Below are 25,887 nucleotides of genomic sequence, written 5' to 3' on the forward strand. Positions count from 1 at the left end.
CAAACAAAAATGAATCATAAATCGAGGTCAGGACTGAGCCTCTTTCCAAAGCAGAGAAAGGGTTAAAAGTGAGGGTATCTTTAAAAAAGATGGGAAGACTGATAGAGGAGCTCTCCTCTGCAGAGGGTTCAGTGAACCATATGTAGGTGCCCACAGGCTAATGGGCCGGTTGGTCCCTGGCTTGCCAGGTATCCAGAATGCACATTTCCTACCCCCCCCCCCCCAGTACACAAACGCACACACATCCAAACTCTCTCCTTGTCATCCTCCAGCACCTACCTCTCCCACCCCTCCCACCTTCACTCTGTGAAAATACCTTCTCCACTTTCCTCTAATCTCACCTTTTTCTCTGGTGCTGACCCGAGGAGGCCTACTTTATTCCCCACTGCACGCCAGAAGCCAGCGTTGTGATCGGAGCCCAGGCCCCTGTGCTGGTTCCCCTCTCCTCTCCTCTCTCCTTGCCCTGGCTGCCCGCTTCCCCGAAGGCGCTGCTCTATTGATTTACTTCTCCAACCAATGCTGTCTGTCTCTGTTTTCCACCACCAGCACCTAGGTCCCTCATCTCTCTCTTTCCTTGTTTTTTTTTCCTCACTCTTTTCTTTCTGTCTCTTCATACTTTGTTTCCGTCTTTCTTTCTGTCCCCTCCTACACAACGATGGGCTTTAGAGGAGCAAAACCTGACGTAGCAAGAAAAGATGAGGGGAAATACCGATGGAAGGATGGGAGTGTGGGAGGGGAAATCGGGCCTTTGATTTTTCATTAGAGGCACCCTCATATTTTAATATTGGGTTTAATCGGGCCCTCGTGCCTTAAAGAAATAACCACTGAGAGATGATCCCTCGGCCTTCAAAAAGTATATGATGCTTCCTCCATCAAAGCCCTCCTTGAATTTGCTCTTTTGTTTGGAGTTCACTTGCAACCCCCCCCCCCCTTTTCCTCCTCTCCTCTCCAGTAGTCTCCTGGCCTCTCACTTTATGGTAACAGTCGTTAAGCTTATTGACTGATCTCGGCTGTACTTAGCATTAGAAATGACTTTGACAGTGAAATACACCACCGGTATCACAGAGGTAGAAGCATGAAAGGCCTCTATCAGAATATTGTTGTCTTTCACTGGCAAACGTTTAGGTATTTCCCCCAGAGATAGAATCCTGTTTACTTTCTGGTTAACACTGAAAGTGGGTAGATTTTGCGACTCTCGGTTAAATTATTATTATTTATTTATTTTTATTTCTTAAAGGTGATGCAACCTGAAACCTCCATTTCCCCTCTCGAGCGCATCATTTGTCACACTGCCACGGTTGATCTTTCACCTTTCTGTTTTCGACAATTGCCTCTTTGAGACATGGAAGTGGAACACAATGCAGTGTGTGCAGAAGCCACCAAAAGCACCAACCTGTGAGCTAATGAGAGGCCTCATGCTGTTATCTAAGGCTCAGGCTTCTCTACCACTGCTGCATTTCTGTTAGGAGAGAACACACACCAGGCTACTGTTCGCATATGTTGCGTGCGTACGTTCTCCAAAGACGCTTTCCTCGGGATGCAAAGGCTCACAGAAGTCTCCATCTTACAGACGGTAGTGCTCATGTGCACGCATGCTCTCACACAAATGCACAGAAGACGCGCGGGAGGGATTCAATGGCACCAAAGACCACTATAAAGCAAAGGCTCAAATGACACCCTCCTGTGACAATTCCAACTGTAGCTGCTTCCCTTTGTCTCTTAATGTATCAAATGTTTTCAAAAAGAACACTTAATTGAACAACCCCTCTCAATTTGTTTTGTATTAAAGGAGAATGGAAGGCGCAAGAAAACAATTTTGTGTGTGTGCGTGTGTGTTTCTTTCCCTCTGGGCCGGCTGTGCATGTGTGTGTCAAACCCCTGCCAAGCAGAGATGCATTATTTAAGATGCTGTTGTGATACTTGTGCCTGCTTAAAGGTCTCGGCTTCCTTTAAACACCACGACACGTCAGTCCACCTCTGCCCCCGTTTGTGGGGGGGAACCAGAGTGGACCTGCTGGCACCGGTCCACACGTCACCTGAGAAAAATCACATCTGGGAAGAAAAGAAGTGATGTACATGACCTTTGTAGAGGATATCAAATTCTCAGGTGCGCGATTATATCTCACGCTCACCTGAAGTTTTTCTTTAAGTGCTAATGTTGACGTCTTTGGACATTATGGGAGAAACGATGAGAGGATAATAAAAAGGCAGAATGCCAGTTTGAGACATTCCCGTTAAGCTGGACATAAGAGTTATTAAATCCAACTTGTGTTGGTCGCTGCTCTCCTACTGGTGAAAAAGCCTTTAATAGAACGTAGTATTTTAAATTGAATATTGTTAATTACTCTTCATGCGATGCCACCAGCCGTGTGTGCAGGGTGAAAAGGAAAAGCTTGGGAAAGTAGAGGGAATAAGCGTATGCAGAAGAACTTCAGGGCCCCTCATTACACTCTGCCCCTGGGTATTTTTACGCCTTTTATTTCCCATCTAATGAACTGTTTACATTTTTGTGCTTTCTAGGCGCCACAATTATTCGACTTGTCCTTGTGTCACTCGTTGCACAAGGCAGAAAGCAAAGAGGAGAGTTGGAGGGCATGGAAATAAGTAAATAAATCCCAGTTTATTTCTATTTTAATTATGGGAATTTTTTGAAGAACTTTTATTTTACATTACAAAGACCTTGATTATGCACGACTTGAAATTAGAATTGAAAGGTCATCGTTTCACAATTAAACATATGCTCTGTAAACAGACGTTTTTAAAATTGACTTTTCCCTTTATGATTTATAGAGGGATTTTAAAAAAATCCTCTTGTTCCCCTTAGACAATAAATGCATGCCCAGAGACTATAAAGGAATTGTCCGCAAAGACAAGATCCATATATTTGTTATAATTAGATTGATATCATTTGCTTCTTAGAGGATTATGCTGAACTGATTAGCATATCTGATATGAATTGTTCTTCATGCATATGTAATTGTATTTTGACGGGCAAAGAAGAATGTTTTTTTTTTTTTTTTTTTTCTAATTTCTGTCTGCCATCATGTCACCCGAGGTAAAAACGCGTGTTTTTTGACAGGACACCAGCACCTCCATCGCTGCATTTGACGGGACGTGTAGAGTTTTTAAAGGCAGGCCACTTTGCATAAAGTTAAGATGTACCTTTGTACTTTTCCCGTGTGCTTCCGGGAATAGAAGCAAATTCTCACCCAAGATTTAAAGAGTGACAAAAGAAAGACCTTTCAAAAGGATTAGAAAAAAAAAAAAAAGAAGAAGCTTCTTCTTCTTCTCTTGTTTTTTTTTCCCTCCGCAATAAGGTATCTTCTAAAAGCGCTCATTCTTTTTTAGATTACAAAGCCTGATGAGTTGGTTTTGTCTTAAGATGCAGAGCTTTGTCTCCACATACTGTAAATAGCATGAGTCGGTTTCACTGCCTTTTTTCATATAAACATATATAATTTTATATATATATATAAAATTATATATAATTATACGACCCATATTTAACTATCAGTCGAGTAACCGATGTCTGCTTTCCTCGCCTAAAGAGTCACCTTCTTGTCATTTAACTTAACACCTAACAACTTAAAATCAGAATTTGTTACCATGTGAATCAGTCAGCTGTGCACCTGCTTGTGATTTACATCAAATGGGAAAGCTGTAATCGCCCAGGAATCTGTTGTTTTCCTGAGGGGGAATCCAAAAACCGAGTGTGTACTGTAGATACAGGGGAAGCAGCGGCAGCACTTTTATTTCAATGACGTTTTCCATTCTTTATACTCTCTTTGTCATCTACTCTGTTCTCATTGCAGAAACCCTTCATACATTCATCTGTAACAAGGAGCTATTTAGAAATACAAAAAAAGCCCAAAACAACACAAAACCCCGCACATGGTTTGAAGGCAACGCAAGCCTCAACATTCAAATCAGTGCTTCTGCCAGGCTTCTTCGTCTCAATTACTGGTGAAGTTGTCTTTACCCCTAAGTTGCACTGCAGCTCTTTAAGATGAAACTCGACTTAAATGAAACGTGTGGGTGTTTTTTTTTTTTTTCCCTGGCAAAAAGTGCGTGAGCCTGACGTACAAGTGCACACGCTGCCTTAATATGGTCTTTATTGTCTTTCTGCTTTTGCTCAAATTTGAAATTACTTGTTTAATGTTCTTCTAAACAGCAGACCCTTGAAATGGGATTGAAATTGTAAATGAGCAAAAAAAAGAAACAAACTTGTATTTCTTTTTGTGAGAAAGTATGATAATTTATATAAACTGTTAAATGTGCACACACAAACATTTGCTGCGACATTTTTGATCATCATGTATACATGTAAAACATGTGTAAACAAGGAAAACTGCTTTTTATCAGCTTTTCTAGATGGTTTGGAGTTGCTGTCATGTGTTTGAGTGTTATAGTAATTATATCAAACGGGAGATGTAATGATCGAACAAAGCAACAGATGGCAGAATCTCAAAACAAATAAACTTAAATGGCACATTTTGAATCTACCGTTCCTTTTGTCACATGTATTGGGAGAGTATGTTGTGTTTTAGCCTAAGCTGCAAATCTTCTCTTTTCCCCACAGTAGGTGTTCAGTGGATGGCTTAGGTCCCCGCGGTCGAGTGTTGTTTGGGTTCGCTCTTTATCTAATGGGTTTTTGTGGTCTGGGTCAATCAGACCCTCTGTCTAGTCTGTAATTACTCCAGAGAACTGTGGCCCTCACCATCACGATAATAACACCCAAATCACATCAGCCATGACTTTCCACTCAGTGCTTCAGATTATGAAGAGAGACAAAAAAAAAAAGAATCAGCTGGCTTGATTGGGATTGGTTCCCAAGTTATTTCAATCAAGGAACTTGATATCATCACTGTGGAGGGTAGAATTGCTTTTTTTTTTTTTTTTTTTTTCTTCTTCAAGTTTGGTTCAGGCTTTTCCCACGGAAAGTAGCATGTACCTAATACAAAAAAAGCTTCTTCAAACTTTTAATGGTGCAAGATGGCAGCAAAAGATATTGCCTTTGAGGAAAAGAATGTCCCAAACACATAATTGGTGATCCCTCACTGATTTCCTCTGTTGTGTTTATTTTGCCTCAATTGGCTCTATAATGCACTTCCCGGACTTATTTCAAATTAATCACAAAAATAAATGGATAAAGAAATACAGAAAATAATTTGTGAGGAGGAAAAATGATATTTTCATTCTTCTTCTTCTGGTGTTTGTCTTTGATTTTGCTCGACTCCGGCAGCACCACCTTCGAAAAAGCCCGTCAAGGCAGGGAGGGAAGGCGAAGAAGGCTTAGTAAACACTTTCTGTTTCTACTGCTGGTGTGTGTTTAGTTTAGAGGGCATGCCAAGAGGCTGTTTTTCCATGGGTCGGGCGTCTGTAAACAAGCAGTACAACGGCAGCCCACTCTTCTACAATCGGAGGTGGCACACTCTTGAAGTGTGTGTGAAATGTGCGTCTGTGTGTTTGTCTTTTTTTGGGTGTTGTTTTTTCCTTTTTTTTGGTGAGACATGGCATTCCTTCTCATTTTAGCCTATCCGTAGAAAGAAAGAGAGAGAGAGAGAGAAAGAGAGAGAGTGGGAGAGAGTTTTTGCGAGGTTCTGTGTGTGAAAGAGAGAGGCAGCCCTAAATCCGATGGGCCGCCAATGGGTGATGAATTATTCCCTGTCTGACTCACAGCATTGGTGTTATCACAGAGGCTGCCACTGCACTGAGATGACAGCAGTGACAGCCCCCCAGAAAAGATTTAGCACTGACAAGTGATACTTCCTCATAATACATCTCCCCGGCCCTCTCTCCTGTCCCCCTGCTCCATAGCCTCTCCATACGCATAAGTTTTTTTTTTTTTTTTCAATCCCTCAACTTGTATTTGTTTAAGTGGGCAAGGTGGTGTTGGGGGGACTCTTTTTTTTTTTCACTGTGTACAGTAGAGCATCTCTGAAGGAAGCATGAGCACAAACCCGGACTACTGTTTGTTGTCATTACATGTGTTTTAGGGGTGCACCCACAAAAAGATTCACACACACAAATATAAACAACCTGCATGTATATAAATCGGTTTGTCACCATGTTCCATTAGGGGGCTCTCGTGCTTAAGGAATGCCTGTTGTGTTTTTGCATCAACCGCAGTACTAAGCCATATTTCCCCACTTGTTTTCTCTTTTTGCTCTCCTCCGTTTCTTCCTCCTCTTCTTCTTTCTGTCCCTCTTCCTCATCCTCCTACCCTTGCAGAAAAGGTCACGTATTGCCTACAGCGATGAGGTGCGCAACGAGCTCCTGGGAGATGACGCCAGCTCCTCGGAGGGCCAGGTGAGGTGCTAATCAGGGACCCAAACGACACCAGTGTGGGTGGCTGACTGGCCCCCAGGGTGAGGAGGTGGGCCCCTCACAGGGGCCATCGAGAGCTGAAGCCACACTATTGTCACCAAGTCATGTGGAAGGAACACTGTTTAATGCAAAGCCGGGCCTGTCAGTGAGTGGGCTCAGGGCATGGGACCGGTGTCTGGTCAAAGCCAGATTGTGAGCAACACACACACAAATGCGAACTTAAACACAAGCACACAATTCGCCACAAATTTCAATCCAAAACCCCAGTCTCCCCACTCCAACCGTCCCACAGCTGCTCTCCAGCCGGGTGCCGACTTAGGCTCATAATAGATCCTCTAGATCAAGGTACACACACACACACACGCACGCAAACGAACACACAGAATCGCTAAATATCGTCCTGTTGTCTTTTTGTAAACTCCAGCGGTGGCAAGCTTGCTCTGTGGAGATACTCCAAATGAATGACAGGTTCACGCACTGATGACATGAGAAAAGCCAACAGTGTCTGATGCAGCATTCCAAAGAAATGTACCGTCTGCCTCAACAGAAATCTTGAATTCTATTTGACGTTTTTATGTTGCTTTTTTAAATCTGTTTTCTATCAACATATTTACAACTGGTTTATATATAATGAAGACAGTAAAGCCAGTTGAATTTAAATGTTGAATTCTAAATCTCAGACGGCGAGCACATTAAACACTTTTTTTTTTTTTAATCGTCAGTAATATCTACAAAGGATTAATTAACACACCACCTGTCTAAATGTCAATTATTAAGAAAAACAATTATATTAAATAGCGATCTTAATTGCCTAAAATTTGCCTTTTCTTTTAGATCCAAGTTGAGTTTCGAATAAATATCAAGCTGCTATGAAACAGCAAACAGCATTGTTTAGTATGTGTAAAACCTATAATACTTACTGCTCACCTGCACAACTGCCAGTCGGATACGCAGAAAAAATGGTCTTTTGACTAATTATTTTTTGTCTTTAGACTCAGATGTGAGCTTGCATGGGTTACTGTGTCTCAAGACCCATTCAGACATGCACATCCACTCTCCAATAAAAGCTTTGCACTTGCAAAAGGAAAACAAGATGAATACTTTAAATGCATATTTGCTCATTTTGTCTCACGGTGCTTTATGGGAGTGTATTCAGATGATCCACAACCAAGCAAAGCTAAATAAAGTTGTTTTTTGAACATTTTCCCTATTACCATTTCAATGATGACCCGTGAACTGCACATCTTAGAGACATATGTATCTCGAGCCAAGATGAGTAATTGATATGCATATTCCAGGCAAATCAGTGAGACACAAAAGTGACTCCAACATTTTATGCCGAAGTTGGAGGGAGACTCGCTGTCAGAAATGCCACATTTGAGACGTTGATGGGTCCGATCAAAATCCTGCCAAAGTAAAAACAAAACAAACAAACAAACAAAAAAAAAAATAGATTGCGCTTGAGTTAAAATGCCATTTCCCCCTTATAACAAAATACATTTGAATATATTTAAAAGCAGTATTTCTAAATCTTTATTTTTCACATTTGAATGAAAAAGAAAAGATTATTAAGGACAATTCTGAAATTATTACTGTATCAGGTAATGCAATATTTATTTAATAATTTTAGGGGGAATTGCTGCTTTATTAGATTATTGTTGTTTTTTTATTACCCTTGACAACTGTAGTTTAGTTTGTTTCATGTTAATTTATTTCATATTGTTCACTTACTAAATGGGGAAAAAAAACGAAAAAATGCATTAATTTAATGCTATACTGGTACAATTATAGATAGTGGAAATTAACTACTAAATCTTCAAACACACAGCTTTGGCGTTTTTATTTATAATTTGGATGTCCTAATGATATAATAGTTTTAATTAAATAAGCAACATTTTTTTAATCATATAGATAAAATCAAAATATGGAATTTGTTCATTTTATTTAATTCCAATGAGATAAATAGAATAGCTGCACATTCAAATATATTTGTATTTAGGAATATGAGTCTAACTTTATACACATAAATGATGTAAGCAACAATAATTGACACACCATCTTTTTTTGTTTTATTGCAGTCTTTTTTTTTTATATGTATATTAAAAAAAAAGGGTAATTTAAATGTAATTACAATGACTTAAGGTGACATTGAAAAAAACAGATCTCTCTCTGAAACACACACATTTACACAAAGACACAAAAAGATGACGTCGGGTGCTAAAGCGAGGTTAAACAGACGTTTTCCCTTTGTCTTCCAGGTGCCGTGTTTGCCTCTTTCTTTTTTCTTTTTTTAAAAACTTGTGGAGATGATATTTGTTTTGGTCTCGCTGTGAGTGGAGTACTCGGAACTTTAGGGTTGTTTTTTTCATCTAACGAGACGGCGGCGACAGGAGAGGGGAAAAAGATGGTGGGGGCCGGGGCAAGTTGGTCAATTTAATTCCTGACGATCTGAAAGAGGTCAGGATCATTTCATATAGCCCTGGCTGAGCAGATCATTACCAGTCACAAATCTGCTGGTTACATGGCAAGGATTTATAGCTAAGTAAATAGGGAACCGTCATAAGTTCTAAAAATGGCGTGTTGGCCCTGCGATAATGGCTAAAGGACGATTTAATAGAGTTCGGCATTTATTCGTTATCTGTATGCGGACAGAGACTGAATTGGCACTATCACTCTTTTTTTTTTAATAATGTGGTAGGCTACCATTGCACATTTTTCCTCTTTCTATTTCCCTCTGCATGCAACGCACGCATAGACGTCGGCGCGTGCGCACGCATACACACGCCGACGCCACACACAAAGCGATGAACGCACACACATTTCTCACACACAAACACTATACGGAATAGTTTCGATTTCAGTCACAGCAGAAGGCTTGGCCACAAGAGATTGTGCTGGTTTGAGCCGGCACGGACCAGATTTTACAGGCTACAAAGGATCCAGATTACCACTTGTATCAAATTCCGTATTGGATAAAAAAAAAAAAGAAAAAAAAGAGAGAGAGAGAAAAGAAAAAAAAAGAGAAAATCTTTTTGTTTGGGGGGGGAAAAAAAAAATAGAAATTGCTGATTACCATAACAGAAAAATTGCAGCAGTGCAATTTTGAATACTGGCTGGCATCACAAAAACAGAAGGAAAGGAGCTCATGCAGGAGTAATTACACCATTCACAATATTCTGTATTTACTGCTGCATATCTCTTGAGCAGCACAAGCATCGTTGTCCACGCTGAAGAATGGATGCCAAAGGAAAAAAAAAAAAAAGGGGCAAAACAACAAGAAATATAGCTAAACATACCCTTCGTATAGTTTTAACAAATCCTCCTCAAGGACTTACAATCAGTCAGGCAGCACAAATGAGCTAGAACAAGTTTTGTTTGGTATCCATTGACTGATGGCAGAGCCGGGTTCAGGGAGCGCAGGATCTGATGGGCTCGTTCAAGCCCCAAATAACCACATCCACAGTGTCGTTTTAAACTTTGGCCTCTTCAATAAGGCATTCTTAGCGGGGAGTTGTTACTCAACTTAGAAGAGACAGTTTCGTCTTTAAAGTGAGTCATGTTGCTGCCAACATGTTCAAGGGTAAGAGCTCTTTTAGAGAAACATGAAGTTATACTTGTGTACCTCCCACATTACAGATATTGACAAGTTTTCTCAGTTGCGGCACTACAGTTAGGTGCTTTTAGATATATTTTTATGACTAGCAAAAATGATGCAAGGACTGTTTTTGAGATTGTTCTAAAATTATAAGGAGCCGCGCTGTGGCAAACTCAAGATTTGAACAATGTGTGAAATGCATTCTATGTCAGGGTGGCAAATGATTAATATTGACACATTATTTTCAAAGTGTTTACCCGATGTTTTAAAATTAGAGGAGATATTAGAATCAGAGATGTGTATTAATAAAATGATGTATGAATATAAAAAAATAAAACTAAATGCAGTGCAGTTGTGTTTTTAAACCATTCATTTTTGTCAGGGTTTCATTGTAAATGCAAACTTTTCTTAGTTAGTGGACATTTGATTCCTGGAGCCTGCACTTGTTGTTTTCCAGCCTCAAAGTTGGCATTGAAGGTTGTCATTTTCGATCCAATGACTCCTCACTATTTGATATAAAAAGGTTACAGACTAACCATATTTGAAGTGAACAGTGCAAGTAATTGTCGTCTGCAAATTGTGAATTTTGCCAACAACTGGAAAAAAAAAGATCCCACCTAAAACGCAAAGTTCCCTGTCAAAAATGCGTTCCTTCTGCTAAATGCGTTGCATTCTTTCATAAAGTACGTCTCTCCTCTCTACTGCCTTTTAAGAACAACCTTTTTAATTGTGATGGGCATGATTAATGTGCAAATGGGACTGCGGCCCTCCCTCAAATGTCTGACTCATTATCAGAGATGCACGATTTCTTTAGAACAGGGAATAGGAAAAGCATTTCTTATTTACTTCACTTTAAATTTGCAATTCTCTGTCATCAAAAATGTATAGCTATGCTAAGATTCATTTTTCATCAGCTGCGGCTTTTCCAGTGATAAGCAGCATTTTACTTATATACAATGGTGCCCTCGCTTGGCTTTCCATACGCAGTCTGAACAGCAGGCACCTTTACTGGGATTGATGAGCAACATTAAATATATATCAGCGGCACAAATACTTTGCTTCAGCGTTTCTGCAAATGGGCTCCAAAAGGCACACGTTTCTTTTTTTTTTATCCTTTACAATAACAGACGCTGACTAATCTCATTGAACATTTAGACATACTGTAAACACTATATTTTGCTCATTTTTCTCTTGCAATATCGACTTCTGTGATCTGACTTTCTCGATAATGTTGGCTGATGATGCGAGTCAAGTGATCCAGTCCCCACCCCCCTGTTTAACGTGACAGCAGCAGAACTTGATCTTTGTTTGTTCAAAAAGGATGTAAGCCCAACCGCTGGGCTTATCTTCGTTTATTGTGTTGTCTTGTGTTTTCCAAATGCTAAATATATCAGTCGTCAAGTTTAATTGTGCATCCAGCCACATGACTGTCTTCCTGCCACGATTCTGCTTTTTTTAAAATCTGCCCTTCAACCTCTCCATCTTTCTCTCTTCTCTTTCTGCTCTCACCATGCAGTTGATAAAGTTGCGCGAGGAGGTAAGTGCTTCTCTGCTCTTAAACAATTTGAATCCTGCTTTCCCACTGTAATTTCCTTCTGCCCTCTTCTCTCCTGTAGAAAATTAAAATCAGCTCATTTGGACACTTTGCATGTCTGATTGAACAGCTGAAAGGCCAAACCACAGATAATGAGTTCACTAAAGGCCAGTTTCCTTGTTCCTACTCCCTCAAATATGGAAAAAGTGAAGATGAAATTTTATTTCCGAAGCACCGTTTTGAAGACAAATGTTGGGAGTTCAAGCAAGGTTTAAAGTAGCTGCAGTTATGGGGACCAAAGCAGTTCAGAACTTCTTTGTCTTAAGTGGCAGCGGCAGCCTGTAAAGTTTGCTGTAACTTTAAGTGTATTGAATGGAGAGCCACGTGCACAGTGTAAATGTAACTTGGAACTCAGTCACACACAGCACAAGAGTGAGGGTGATGTCGAAAGGAAATGAACTTTCTTTTATTCGTTGCATTGCTGGTTTGTACATCATATGAACGTATATGAGATCAGGCCCAGATAAAAACTCTGTACTTACACAGGTCAGTTCGTCCCAAAAGTAGAAAGATAAATAAATGAATCCTTTTGCTCACACTTGGAATTAAAATTTCCAGTTGCATTGTACCATTTTATTTGAGCTTTCCCCCAAATTGCTTTGTTTTGGAGGCTGTCTTTGGCATTGTTTCACAGATCGAGTCTTTCATTTAAAAAAAAAGAAAAAAGTTTCCATTATATCCGAGCATTAAAAAAGCACTCTGCTTTTTTGACTTCAACTATCCTTATGAATTGGGATGGATGCTAGATGCCAAGATTACAGCACAATAATCATAATGTTTTTAACATTTTTAAGCTGATCACATGCGCTGATGAAAGGTGAGTGCGGAAACATAAACCTGTTTTCTTGTTGGAACAAAATATTAAAGTTAATAAAGTGTATCTGTTGAGTGCTCAATTGTTAAATCCTTAGGACTGAAAAAAACAAAAAAAACAGACTTCTTGAGATCATTTTGATAAGGGATGTGGAAAAACATGATTACACAATCCATTATAGGTGAGGTCAGTTTAAGCAATGATGTTTCAAGTCATTTTTAAAGAGCATGTCAATACTTAAACACAGGAATCTTAAGGGTCCAAACCTTTAGTACAATTCTTCTCAAGTTGGCTTCAGTGTTGTTTTACTTTCATCGAAAGTACATTTTTAAAACTTTTTTTTATGTAGATAGTAACTTTGCACTGTAGTTACATTATAAAGAAAACAAAGCTTCTCTTGATGCAATATGATGACTAACATTTCTGAGAATCTTATGTGAAAAGGGGTCCGTGGCTCTAGTTCAGGCGTAGGTTTCATTATATCCAAAACTTGTAATAGCTATGTTGGCCCACAGCTCAAAATGTTGCAGTTTCACCAAAAAAAAGGCACAAAAGTTGAACGAGGACTACGGTTCTTTCACTCGGTTCTCTCTGGATTCGCAGCTTACGTCTCACCGTGTGATGACATCAGCATCTTTCTACATATTGCCACAGTAATGTTGAACTTCTCATTACATCCTTTACAACGTTGACGCTCGCTGTCTTGCCATATGATGATGTACATAACATTCATTATGCAGACGCTTCCAAGTAACGAGCACACTTCCTCGTGTTCCTTACGAGTATGAAGAATAATTTGGCCACAAAAACTTTGAAGAAGGAAAAAGGGGTGGACGGAGGCTTACTCTGCCATTTTTCATGCAAGGCGCCCCAGTTTGTGACCCAAACTACGTCACGTCTTACACACAAATGGTCAGGATAAGTTGTTAAGAATATATGGATAGGGCTTGAATTAATATACATGGTTAGTTTTACGTGTCACAGTGCATGGTTAGGGCTTATACATTTCTGCTGTTCATGGGTTGGAGCTCCTTTATAATTTGGAGTTATTACTTCTTCCTCCATTTTCACCTGTCTGTAATTTAGAGATCCAACTTTGCTCAGACACCGATTTATCGTGGCTTTTCTTTTCAAGAAGCTGTTCTCTTGTTTTTTCCTTCTTCCTCTCACTTTTTGTGCTTTTCCTCCCAGCCTGAGGACCAGAAGGCCTCTTTAGTTCCCTCATTTGTCCATCCTTTTTCTTGTTGTCCGGCCTGCGCAGTTGGGTTCGATTCTTTGCCTCGTAGCCATTTCTGTCTTTCACCCCCTTGCTCATCCTCCACTTGAATCAAAGGCTGGCACAGCTTATATACACTTAAGCCCTGCTTTTAAAAAAAGTACTTTTTTTCCCCCTTCAGCTGAAAAACATGTTTAAATATTTAGCACCCATATTCACAGCTGTTTGACACTTGTAATTCCTCGTCTTACAAGTCCCAAACAAACGGCACAGAAGATCACACAGTCAGTCTGAATCACAGCTGTCATCATTATTCACTTTGACTATCCCCCACCCTTATTGAAATAATAAGGAAATCATCTGAACTTTGGAAAATGGTGATAGTAACTGCCTGTGTTTGATATTGAAAAAAGGCAGGAGAACGGAAGAAGAGGGGAGAGATTTCTTTTGAGCTACAGCTGCATTGTTCTGGGGCTCCCCGTTAATAACTTACAACTGAGGAGTGTTTCTTGACGCAAAAAAAGCACAACAAAAAAACACCATTTTTGTGGTTCGTAAGAAGATCTTTGTTCAAAATGTAGGTGTCAGATGAAAAGGCGTGCATACGAAGAAGTGGCGGTGTTGGGGATGCACCCGTGCACTCGCAGATGAACAATATTTATAATGTACTGTATTTAAGTCTTTTGCTAGAAGGCTCCATGAGACAATCGGATATGATTTCATGAGATACCTATTTTCTCTATCTTTCTTTTTTTTTTTTTTTTTTTTTGCTTTTCAAGTGGATAACTGAAAGAAATGAGTTGTGAGCTTGTACTTTCTGCTTGAGTAGTTGTTAGTATGTGTGTCGGTTGTCTCATCAGAATCGCAGGGGTCAGGCCTCGATATGCATGTTGTAACACTGTAGGGGCCCAAGATCACTTTGCGTTTATCTCAACATAAATGCTGACGAGGATGTTTTGGACTTCACTTCTTTAGATAAAGTTCCCAGCAGAGCATTTACACTTAAATACAAGTTTTGTGGGTGTTGTGCAACATTAGCCTATTGGAGCACTGTAGAATTTCTCATCAGTGACTCCATTTTGGCTTTTAGACATTCATTTCTATTATGCCCTTGACTGTAGTGGAGGATGCTCAGTTTTAATTGTACATGTTCCTTTTCATTATTTTCTGTCGTATCATCTTGTGTTCAGGGTTGGATTACTCCATTATTATTAGGGCCATCACAGTGTGCCATTACCAGATTCGTGGTGGCTGAACTCTCACCCTTTCCTTCAGGTTCTGTCACCGTCAAACTCGGGACACATTATTCTAATGATCACACACACGTACACACTGCCACCGCTACCCTGCAGCACCCCCTCCCACCTCACGCACCCACCCACACTCACCCTCCCTTCCCCCCGGCCCTAAAAGAAGACTGAACGAGGCAGAGAAGAGACACAGAGAGAGAGAAATTCAGGAGGAGAAAGCTTTGAAGTGGCTTTCCATTGCAGCGAGTCTGCCGGCCGTCTTCCCGAGACGTGTCACCTTTGCCGAGAGGGAATAGGAAAATCACGTTTCGAATGGTAATGATAACATACTAATCACTTGAGCTCTTTGAAGAACTCGGGGAGTGCGCTACTCTGCCAGTATCCCTGGCTGCCTCATGCTCCCAGGCACACACAGGCAGTGCAGCCATGGTCTAGGTGTATTAGCTTAAGCATTGCATGTCAATACGTCCCCTCTATCTCAGCTGATCCATAGAGGCTCATTATAGCCCAAGTTTTGGTATCCATTTTCTCCCACGAGCACACTGCCACCATGTCTGTTGGTGCCACTACGACTTCCACACCCATGCAACCCATCCTCAAAGCCCCCTACCACACCTTTCACCAAAAAAACGCATCACAACTTACATCCAGCTCCTCTCACCATTTCTTTATTGGTCTCCTTCTACCACAAGCCCATTTTATCACGTCATCCGATCCCTCCATCCTCCCCCTGCCCTCCCTTTAACTATTAAAAGTATCTCTGCAATTTTAAATGACATCTGTCAGCGGCACAAAGAAAAAGGAAACGAGGGAAGGAGAAGAGTTCAGAGGGAGTTTTCTCCTCCCTGCTCTTTTCCCATCCCTCTTGTTGTCAAACTTTGAAAAGTGTGTCGTTGGCTTGTGTTTTTTCTTCTCCACATTTTTCATTTCCTCTGAGTGATTAGCTGGTACACATTTTGACAGCCCAACCAAGACTAGAGATTTCAGTCCTTGTCCCCTTCGCTGATGTGATGGGCATAAAACCCTGTCAGTGGGGCGGTTGTCATTCATCGGGTTGCTTTTGAGTGTCAGATGTGTTCCATCTGATCAGTTTCTTAACGCAGCATGTTAGAAAGGCCATCAAAACCAGCAACACTGGAGTAAACATTTAACTCTTCCATGATTATGCTGCTATGAACTTAGACATGAAGTCTTATCAGAATAATTGATAATAAAAGACTGTATTTGTTGTTTGAAGGTGGTTAAAACTCCGTACTTAACATGGATTAACATTTTTGAGACTGGACAGGCCACATGATAGATTGTAAAGTAATATTATCTTGGCAGATGATCGTAGATCTTTTTTGTTTAAAACCAGAAACCCAAATAACAGTTTATTCAACATTTAAAATCTACTTGAAGCGAACATTATACGTTGAAATCAAATGAAAAATCTAATTGGGTGTGTTAAAACACCTTCGGGAGTCCATCTAGATTTTGACATGACATCAGTCCAATAAGAGCCATTGAATTAAGTCTGGGGATCATATTTGTACATGTGAAGGTTGTACCATGCCTCTCGCCCAATGACGGCTGGGATAGGCTTTTCACTTTGAGAAAAAAAAGATCAAATTGCTTTGTTAATAATTTATAAAAATGCGTCTTCTCTTGATACGCTCTCTGAGCTCCATGCTGTAAATGGGCAGGCTTGTCAAATGTTGAGAGCTGTGAGGAAGCCAAGGGGGAACACAGTAACTCATACATCATGAATTACTGTTTATCATCCGGTTTGGATAAACATGTTGCAGAAAAGAGCTGTAATGATATTGTTTGGGATGATTATGACATTGTATTTCTCTATTTGCATTTGAAATGTTGATGGATTTGAAGGTTCCATCAGAAATCCATCCCAATATATTAGTGTTACTGTTTTCCTCTCCCAGGCTGGAACTCGGTAGATGCGGATTTTTCTCTTACAGTTTTCCTTCATCTGGCTTCCATCACCTGGACAGGGCTCTTTAAATTAAATGCTGCTCTCCTAATTTGCTCTATGCCTTTGCCATTCTCTGTGGAGCAAAGTTTCAAAGGTTGTGAAACGACACGATGAAGCAACAACGCTTCCACAAGTTATTCTTTTTATGTCCAAGATGAGGCAGCGGCACCTAATACATTGTCAGCCTCAACATGCATTTGCTTGATATTCCATGAACATACAACACATTGTCATCCATGAAGGTTATTGCCAACCTGGTTGTATTATATTGTCGCTGTAGATGTGATTTGTCGGTTTAGGTGACAGTGTTGATGTGTTTCTTTGAAACGGGTCCCAACCCTCTCAATCAATTTTTATTTTCTGTTTGTTTCTCTGGCGTTATTTATTTATTTTTATTTTTTTCCCCCTCTGTTTATTGCAGCGAGCACATCTGTTGGACAACACAGAGAAGCTGGAAAGGTCATCGCGGAGACTGGAGGCCGGCTACCAGATAGCAGTAGAAACTGGTATGCATTCTGTTATGGATTGGAAAGGAGTGGGGGGGTTCAAGATAGTGGTGAGGATGAGTGAGCGACAGCAAATTGTCTTGCTCATATGCGAGGTGAGTTGATATGTGTGTTTGTGCAAGTTTGTGTGTGTTTGGAGGGGGGAAGGCGAGGTGGGGGGGGGGGGTCTTTAAGGGGAAAAAAAAACGCTCCTTCCTTGACGCCTGATGACATTTTCGGGAGCACATCAAAGGTGAGCCAGGGAGGTAGAGGGAGAAGTGTACAGGCGACAGATCGGGTGCTGCTTCTCCTTGCTCTGCTCCTGAAGAAAATTCAAGCATCACTATGGTTGTGTGTGTCAGTGTGTGTTATGTATGCAAGTGTGTTGGGTTGACGGTGCTGCGCCTTTTTTTTTTTTTTTTCATTTATTTACCCCCCCCCCCCCCCCCCCCCCCCCCACACACACACACACACACACACATAAACGGATAGGGGTCTATGAAAATAAACAATGTCAGCATTCCTCCTGAAGTTCTTAATTCAGAAGTGCAGAAGAAAGAAAATAAAAACATATCACTTTCCGAATAAACCATCTAATAAAAAACACAGCAACTCCTTTTTTCCTCATTATCAAGGATGGTTTTAATCTTAAAATAGGAATAAAAATCTCATTGGGATCTTAAATAGATTTAGCCAGTTAGCATGTGTTTTTGTCTTCCTGTCTTCCTCCCTGACAGTCACCACATTATTGAGGCACAGTGTATTCCTCAGAGATATATCAAAGCTCATTCTTGAAGTATCAACCAGCTTTCTGTGGCTTCCGTTGTAGTTTTGAAAAAGTTTGTCAATTTACACTATAATCGCGAGGTGGCTGGTGTGTGCGACATCGACAGATTTAATAATTCAAGTCAACTAAGGTTCGCACGCAGACCATCAGCTTTTGATGTTCTCTGTGACTTGCATTCACAAATTCATAAATACAATCTGCCTTCTCTGCTTAAAAATGTTGATTCAAATGTCTCAGATGATTCTGACATTACCCCAGTTTCTCGACGGTGTTAAATTCTGCGACAGCTGGAAGAGGTTTTTTTTTTCCTTCTTACCTCTACCCAGCCACGTCTCTCACAGCAGCTTGTATTGATCATTTGCCTCACAGCTTGCTTGTTGGTGAAGAATTGGGCCCTGGCTTAACATTGTTCAGTACCTCCTGGGCCCAGCGGTTTCTCCCGCTGTTGTCGACCACATGCCCCTTGACCCTGTGTCACTGGTGGCTGTCTCATCCACCATGCGTGTGAGTAGCTAAGAACAATGCTCGTTTATCCTGCCTTGGTCCCACACACTTGGCTTGGCCCACACCAGCTGTGGGGTGTGTTTGTGGTTTGGTGGGGAAGCTTCGCCCTGTGTTTTTAATCCATGACCCCTTCCTTTACTCTGCTGTCGATACCAACCCTCCGCTCAGATGCACAACCTGAAATGGCAATGTTTTCAGGTCAAAAAGAGAATACATCTGCACAAGAGATGTGGGTGAACAGAGAGCAGGCAGTTCTTTACCAGACTAATTGCTTTATATGCCGAGCTCTCAACATAGACAAACATAGTTCGGACAAAGATTTGTGTACCAGATGGATCGACTGGGTTTTTAAGGCTCGACAGACTCCCCATCTGATACCATATTCCTTCCGTCTTTGATTTAGTCTCGTTCGCTCATTGAAAACTATACATTTACCCGAGTGGTCTCACGATGGCAACACTTTCCAGACATTTCCATTCACACTTGCACTATTTGCATCATGGTAATGTTGTACATGGGACACACAAAGATCTCTAAAACTCCAAAACATCGAATCGTTTGCTTTTATATATTCCGTCAAAGGCTCTTTATTGTGTCTCCTTCGCTCACACTGAAAAACGCATTCTAATGAAATAAAAATCCAAGTAGTGCCACGACGCTTTATGCATTTACAGTATGAATATGTCATTAGCAATTGTTGGGGAGTGTTGTCTGTTTTCAAATGCAGAGGTATGCCATCACAGGCATTAAACAAGTATAAGAGCATTAAGTGTTTCTCCAGTCACACTGGACACTGTGTAGTCAAACCTTTTCTTGCTATAAACCTCCACTCTCTTTTAACATCTTGGCTGTTTAGCATCATTAGTTTGCAGTAATTCAAAGTGTAGTGTCCATCCACAATGACCCTAATGAACTAAATTGACCAATGAGAAGCAGAACGGAAAGACATTTTATTTCAAAAAGAAGGATTCTAAACAAAGAAATGTCGTTGAAACTCAGCTTTTCTTCCCTCTCTTCTTCACCGCTAACAATATGTTTTTTAATGACCGGGAACAAAAAAGCCAGTATGCTTCTAGGTCACATTTAAGGCAAAAAAACGAGGAATCTTAGTTCTGAGAAAAGATGAATCTTGACACAGTACCATTTTATCACAGACATTTGAACTTTTTTTCTTTTTTCTTTTCTTTTTTCCTCCATTCTCAGTGTCTCCAGTGTATTTGGTGAAAACAAAGGCTTGCCAAAAGCAGTGAGAGCCCTCAGAGGGATATAGAGGATAGTCTTTGGACATGCAGAGCTATTTACCACACGCACCCTCAAGAACCAGGGTTCTCTGTTTGTCTCATAAATAAAGAATAGAACTTCATTAGTGAAGAGCACTGACTTAAAAGCCCAGGCACAGCAACAGGCAGACATGAGGGATAGCCCAGTTAAAGAGGGCAGTAAATAAAGGGGGAGGGCATGCAGTTTGCCACTTTAAAGACATTTGAGTCAAGAGCATTTGAAATGCCCAAATATGGAGGCTTGTCAAATGTGGAGACTGATGTTAAATCAAAGACGTGCCAAATTTTCAACCCTTCCCTCCACACTTGAAAATATTTTGAATGATTTATTATTGGTTGTTTAGAAATCGAAACAGCATGTCAGACAGGACATCCAAGTTGCGATCATTAGCAATTCTACCTTTCTACTAATTATTCATTAAAATAGAGGGTATGAGTATTGATTGACAGTTCATACAAGACATGAATTTGCCCTCTCAAAAAAATCCATTTACTGTCAGCAGCAATATCAACAGAATTCAATTTATTTGCATTAATTTAGCCTTCTTTTTTTTTAAAGACCGAAATGTTAAAATTCTAACATGAAATGTAAAAGAAATGAATTTGGATTAAACTGTATTACAGTTGGTGTCATATCAAAAACAGTGTTTAAAAACTGTTTAATTCAAAAAAACTATCTGATAGATGAGGAGGGAATTTATTTTGACAATGTGTCCCCCTTTATATGTGTTTACCTGACACATATAACCTCCCAATGCCAGCAAGATGAGCTGCAGAAACAAAGACGGAGGCAGACAAAAGCACTGCCACTATGCATTTTAAAAGGTGGCGAGCAAGAGGCTGGGAAGACTTCTTAGCTACGTGTTCTTGGTGTTCTGGGGCTTGTAATCAATCCCGCAAAATGAAAACAGCTCATTAGGGATTGATTTCAGCCCCGTTTAGATAAGCAGAGAGGACTGGGTCGTGGCCCCAAGGGGCCCCAGCCAAGCTCAAAGTTCACACCATGCCAGGTAGAGAGCAACACCACAGGCTATCAACTATATTAGGATGGAGATAATCTGATTAGACATTGTCAATCAAAGGTGCCAGTGACTCAATCATGATCCTGGGGATTTTTCTTTCTGTCTCTCCCCTTTTCTCTCTTCCCGCTCTCACGATCTCTCTCCCTCTTTTTTGTGATAAATCATTGAAGCGACCAACAAAGTGGCAGCCGTCGCTGGGCTAAGCTAAGCAGCCCTGCAGTTGTCACCAAGGCAGACGCGTGAGGACCCTGTGATGATGTGACGACTATATTAAAGAGTACATCAATTTGTTTTAGAGCAGTTTGATTTTCAACTGCAGTGGTATTAAAAGACGGGGGGGCAGGGCGGGGTGGGGGGCAAGCATGTCGGCATCATCGAACAGGATTTCAGTGGCAGAGCAAGGGGTGCTGGGACTGCAAGAAATAAACAGATAAATGACAGAGTGACAAGAAATAAATAAATATGTTTTTGTAAACATTAAAAAAAAAATCTTCATGGCTCCCTTTTGAAGCAGAGTGTGGCTTTGAATCTTGCTGAGAGTCCATGGGTGCTGGAGTGGCCCAGTAATACAGCACACGTTTGTCCCGACTCTCTATCTCTCCCCCTCCATCTTCGTCTGTTTCTCTCCCACTCGCTTTCTTTCTCCCCGTTGCCTCTAAAGATCAGACTCGATGATTCTTTTGGTGCTGGGCCACCTAAGTGGCGCCTGCGCCTCCATAAGCATACACTTAACAAATGACATAATCGGTTACATTTGGAAATGTCCTTTAATCAAAAGCTCTTACCAGCTTCGTATTTAATACGTCTCATCCTTTAATATTTGAAATATTTTGCTTGTCATATTGTACAATATAAATGATATAGAAAGTAATAAAGAATGTTTTGCAGTGCAGTTTGTCGTATTTATAAAAATAGAAATTTTGATTTCTGTTGTTTTCTAAAAAATGTATTGAAATGGATGATTTTTGGAGTTCCTACCCTTTTTAAAAGATAACTTTTAAAATAATTTGATAATGTTCTTTTAAAGTTCTGTTTGATTACCTAATGCAACATCATTTATTTCGTCTCTATATATTAATGATACGTAGAAATATGCAATGTACTTATATATAAATGTAATGTAAATCTTTTTCTTAATAACAAGTAGCTGAATCTTCTCCCACTGCTTTTCTACCATATTCTCTCTGTTCTACAATGTAGTTTGAATATTTTAAGCATCTCTTCTCCATTTCCCTTTTTAAAAGGACGTTTGCTAAAGTGGATTTCCTTGAGGTACAGCATAATAAATCCCTTTTTTTTTCGTGGGCAGATACAATCGGTGTATTGTATTGTGTTCAAAAAGAATATGGCGTTATTTGATAATTGTTTGATTAATGGAGGCGAGAGCGAAGACTTAAATATTTCACAGCATGAGTTTTCTGCTAACAAGAAAGGAGGCCCTTTAACAAGATGTTTTTAAAGGGTAAAAAGACGTTTTCTATAGCTTTTTAAAGAGAAAATAATTGTTAAAAAACGCTGTCAAAATTTCGCTTGAAACCACATTTCCTAAATGTATATGCTTCAACGCGTAACATCTCGCTCTCAGAAAATCTAGCCGTGGGTGAGCTGTTTATCGGTAAACCCCCGATGGATGAAAGGCGTACCAATAATGATTTTTTTTCTCCTAATCGGACCTTGTCAGCAAGGCGTCTTATCGTAGAGAGGAAAATGACACCGATCCTATCGAAGAGCCTGGAGTCCGAGTCGGCGGCGTGTCCCCCCCCCCCAATCATGGCCGGCCATGGCCCAGCCATATCTAGCGCCGCCACAAACGGCGAGCGACGCTTTTTTCATGTGGACTTCAAAAACGTTGCGAGTCATTAAAATTGCACCCACGTTCGGCAGCGGGGATCAGCCGCTCTGCAGCGAAAATGGGATGTGGGAAGAGGAGACTCACTAAATGTGTTAATTCCATCCTCACATGTTTACGGCTTAATTTTAATCTGTTTGAGGGAGGAGGTGGGGTGGAGGGACGATTGGAAAGGGGGGCGGGAGGGGCAATGAGAAAGCCTCGCACTGCAATAAATCGCCATTATCTTTGACTCCCTAGGACTCAGCTGTTCCAGGGATTTAGGGGTCCACTGGCAACAGTATGTATCGTAGGGTATGAAAACACTGTTTACGCTTGAACTGCGGTAGCTAAGGTGCAATCGCTCGTTTCAGGCTGCCCAGACAAAAGGCCTTACGCGCACAATGGCCAGCTAGCATACAGACCCTCAATGGGAGAGCTGAACCAACAGACTCAAGTATGTGTTTGTGAGTGTGCGCCTGTTCCCTGTCTGTGTGCGAGCAACTCGGCGTTTCTCCTCGCATCGACAGGTGTTGTCGCAAACATCCAAATATTAGCTCAGGCAGAGTGGGGCTTTAAAGACTGTAATAAGTGACTTATTTGCGTAAATTTAAACAAACCTTGTGGTCCTCTATTAGGTCTTGACAAAGTGTTATATCTTGCCTTAATAAAATTATGAGAATTTCTAATTATTAAACCTTTAGTTGGTTATTAGTTTCAATAAGGCTCTCAGCATAATGAGACTCTTGGAGGTAATGATCTGACTTGAGAACTCAGTGAAGCTTTTACTGCTTATTAAAACATGAGACAACATTGTTACCACAAATGTGAGTCTCTGTTTTGGTACAGATTTTACTTGAATTAAGATCCAAACATTAAATTTTATTTTTTTTTAGTTCAAGCACAAATGGATTTAAACATTCATTCAAACATTTGAGGTATGTCTTAAAGCTGCAATCAGTAACTTTCCATACATTTAAGCGACAACATACTGGGGTTTTCACACCTGACTGAGTGGTACGATGAGATATACCAAGTAGAATGAAGACATGTCTTTTTAACTGGAAAACAATGCCAGCAATGGCAATGCTAATGCATGCAACCCAACAACTAGCTAAACATTTTCTCAAGAGTAGGCCATGAAGAATGTGTGCAGCCATGGTAAATGTCACGTTTTTTTGTGTGTTTAACCTCGCCTTTTTTTGTTACATATGAACATAGTAGAAGTCTATCAAATTAAACGTCAGTTTCAATAAAGAAATGTCCTTGAGACCTTAAATAATGAAGTCATTTTGTAAATTGTTCTATATTCTCGATCAATGCTCATCCATATCATTCATTGATATAATCTAATCCTTATCTCGAGATACAAAAGACCCTCCAATTGCTAGACCGTGGTACACCACTATATCTTAAAAGACACCTACATCCCAACCTTAAATCAGATTTTTTTATTTTTTTCTTCTACTTCCTATTTTTAGGTCACAGTAACAAAAAAGATACCCCCTGCCTTGGTGCGCGCCGGAGAAAAAAGTGTGGTATTGACCTCTGGCTGACACAGAGAACACCGAGGGGGAGATGGAGAAAAAGAAAGCAGTAGAAAGAGCGACAGAGAGGAGAGAGCTAAGACAACAACTGTGAAGAGCCGCATAGGGTTAAAGAATAACTGTTTCAGAAGGAAATGGAAGACAAAAGCAAGGACTCGGAGCCCCCATGGGCACTTTAAAGAGCCGCTACATCTGAGGCGCTGAAATATTAAAAACGGAAAGAGAGATGGACAAAAAGGAAAAAAAATGGAAATAGAGAAATAAAGGAAAGAAATGGCATTGAGGGAGAACTGTGCCACATTGTCACCCGAAAACGTATATCAGAAAATGAATTCAGGGATGAATATGATGCCGTGAATGACGGAAGGATAGATGAAATTTAAAGTCCAAATAGATTTTATTTTTTTTTTTTTTTTTTTTTTAAAGAGACGTTCATCAGAGTGAGAGTTCCTGCATGAACAAGAGGAGGAGATATTGGGAAGAAGAATTGTAAAAAAAAAGAAGGTTTTTCACGAAAAAAAGAGGAAAGATAATAGTCTTTGGCGTCTCTTTGACCAGTAAAGCTTTCTTGCCCGTGTTCTCATTTACAGTGTGGTAAAGTGACAACCTTTTATTCTAAAAAACAAAAGAGGACAGATCCATGCTGCTCCAAGCAGCGAGCCTTCGCAGTGAGTGTTCCATCAGGCTGCAGATAGGAATGGGCAGATTCAGCAGTGTTTTAAGGGTGAATAAAATGGAGAGGATAGTGAGATTACCTTTCAACATTCCCCTTTTGCTATTCTTAATCACTTGTTTATTTTCTATTGCTTACTCGGTGCCAGTTTGAGCCTCGTACATTTAGACGTCAGTCATCATTTTTGCTGTTGTCGTTTTTTGTACACGTGCTTCCAAAGGATCACACAACAATGAGGCCACATTTACATGGAATTACTGAAATAAAAGATTGGATTATTTTTTTAATTTTTTTAAATGTGTTCTAATGAAGATGCATATTTTTCTGCACATGGCAGTTTTTGATAGAATAGGAAAGTCATTCAGCAGCCTTTTGACAAATGTAAAACTTGACAGGTGGGAACAAATGTGCAATTCTGTGACCGTCGGCTGTCGGGAACTTTTTCACAGCAGGTTTACTTCACTTCTGCTGACCCTGATAACACAAGTTGAACAGTACTTTAAAGCAAAAATAGTTGCATTCAGAATTAAATGTTTGTGGCATGGATATATATATATATATATATATATATATATATATATGTAGTTTGAAAATAAAAAAAAAATGTTAATTATTACTGTTGCTTTCACTTCACCCAGTACCTCGTGTACTCGGTGCTGATTTTATTTTAAAGATTTTGTATAGATGGTTTTATTGTATCGATATGGAAATGGCAAACATACAGCCACTTTGTGTTATCTCGCACCCGTGTTTAAAGTGCAGCCTGCAAAGTAGATAAACTACATATTACGTTTTGAGGTGAGTGGTTGAGAGGTTCCAAACTGAACTGCTGTGCTTGTTGAATCATTTAAAATACTCGCATTTGGTTAAATCTTTAGTTGTTTTACACCATTTGAAACAATGTTGAAAGGAATCTTTCAGTATTTCTCATTACATTCGGTATCTGCATGTTGTAAGTTCACAAAGTGAGCATTTTAAAAGCCAACTGTAATT

The 25,887-nt window shown here is 40.2% G+C and overlaps 1 protein-coding gene across 5 annotated transcripts in view; it reads left to right on the top strand.

Moving 5' to 3' along the window:
• Window positions 1–25,887, top strand: part of vti1a (vesicle transport through interaction with t-SNAREs 1A) — a 113,280-nt gene that overhangs the window by 18,262 nt on the left and 69,131 nt on the right. For 3 of the 5 annotated variants that reach the window (XM_075458105.1, XM_075458106.1, XM_075458103.1), the window contains exons 4-6: window positions 6,232–6,309; window positions 11,439–11,459; window positions 17,190–17,274. In XM_075458105.1, coding sequence (XP_075314220.1) covers window positions 6,232–6,309; window positions 11,439–11,459; window positions 17,190–17,274 — 184 coding nt within the window. The remainder of the gene's footprint in view (window positions 1–6,231; window positions 6,310–11,438; window positions 11,460–17,189; window positions 17,275–25,887) is intronic. The other 2 variants (XM_075458107.1, XM_075458104.1) reach the window with 1 other exon arrangement.

The sequence above is a fragment of the Odontesthes bonariensis genome, chromosome 23 (genome assembly GCF_027942865.1).
Source record: "Odontesthes bonariensis isolate fOdoBon6 chromosome 23, fOdoBon6.hap1, whole genome shotgun sequence".
Taxonomy (NCBI): domain Eukaryota; kingdom Metazoa; phylum Chordata; class Actinopteri; order Atheriniformes; family Atherinopsidae; genus Odontesthes; species Odontesthes bonariensis.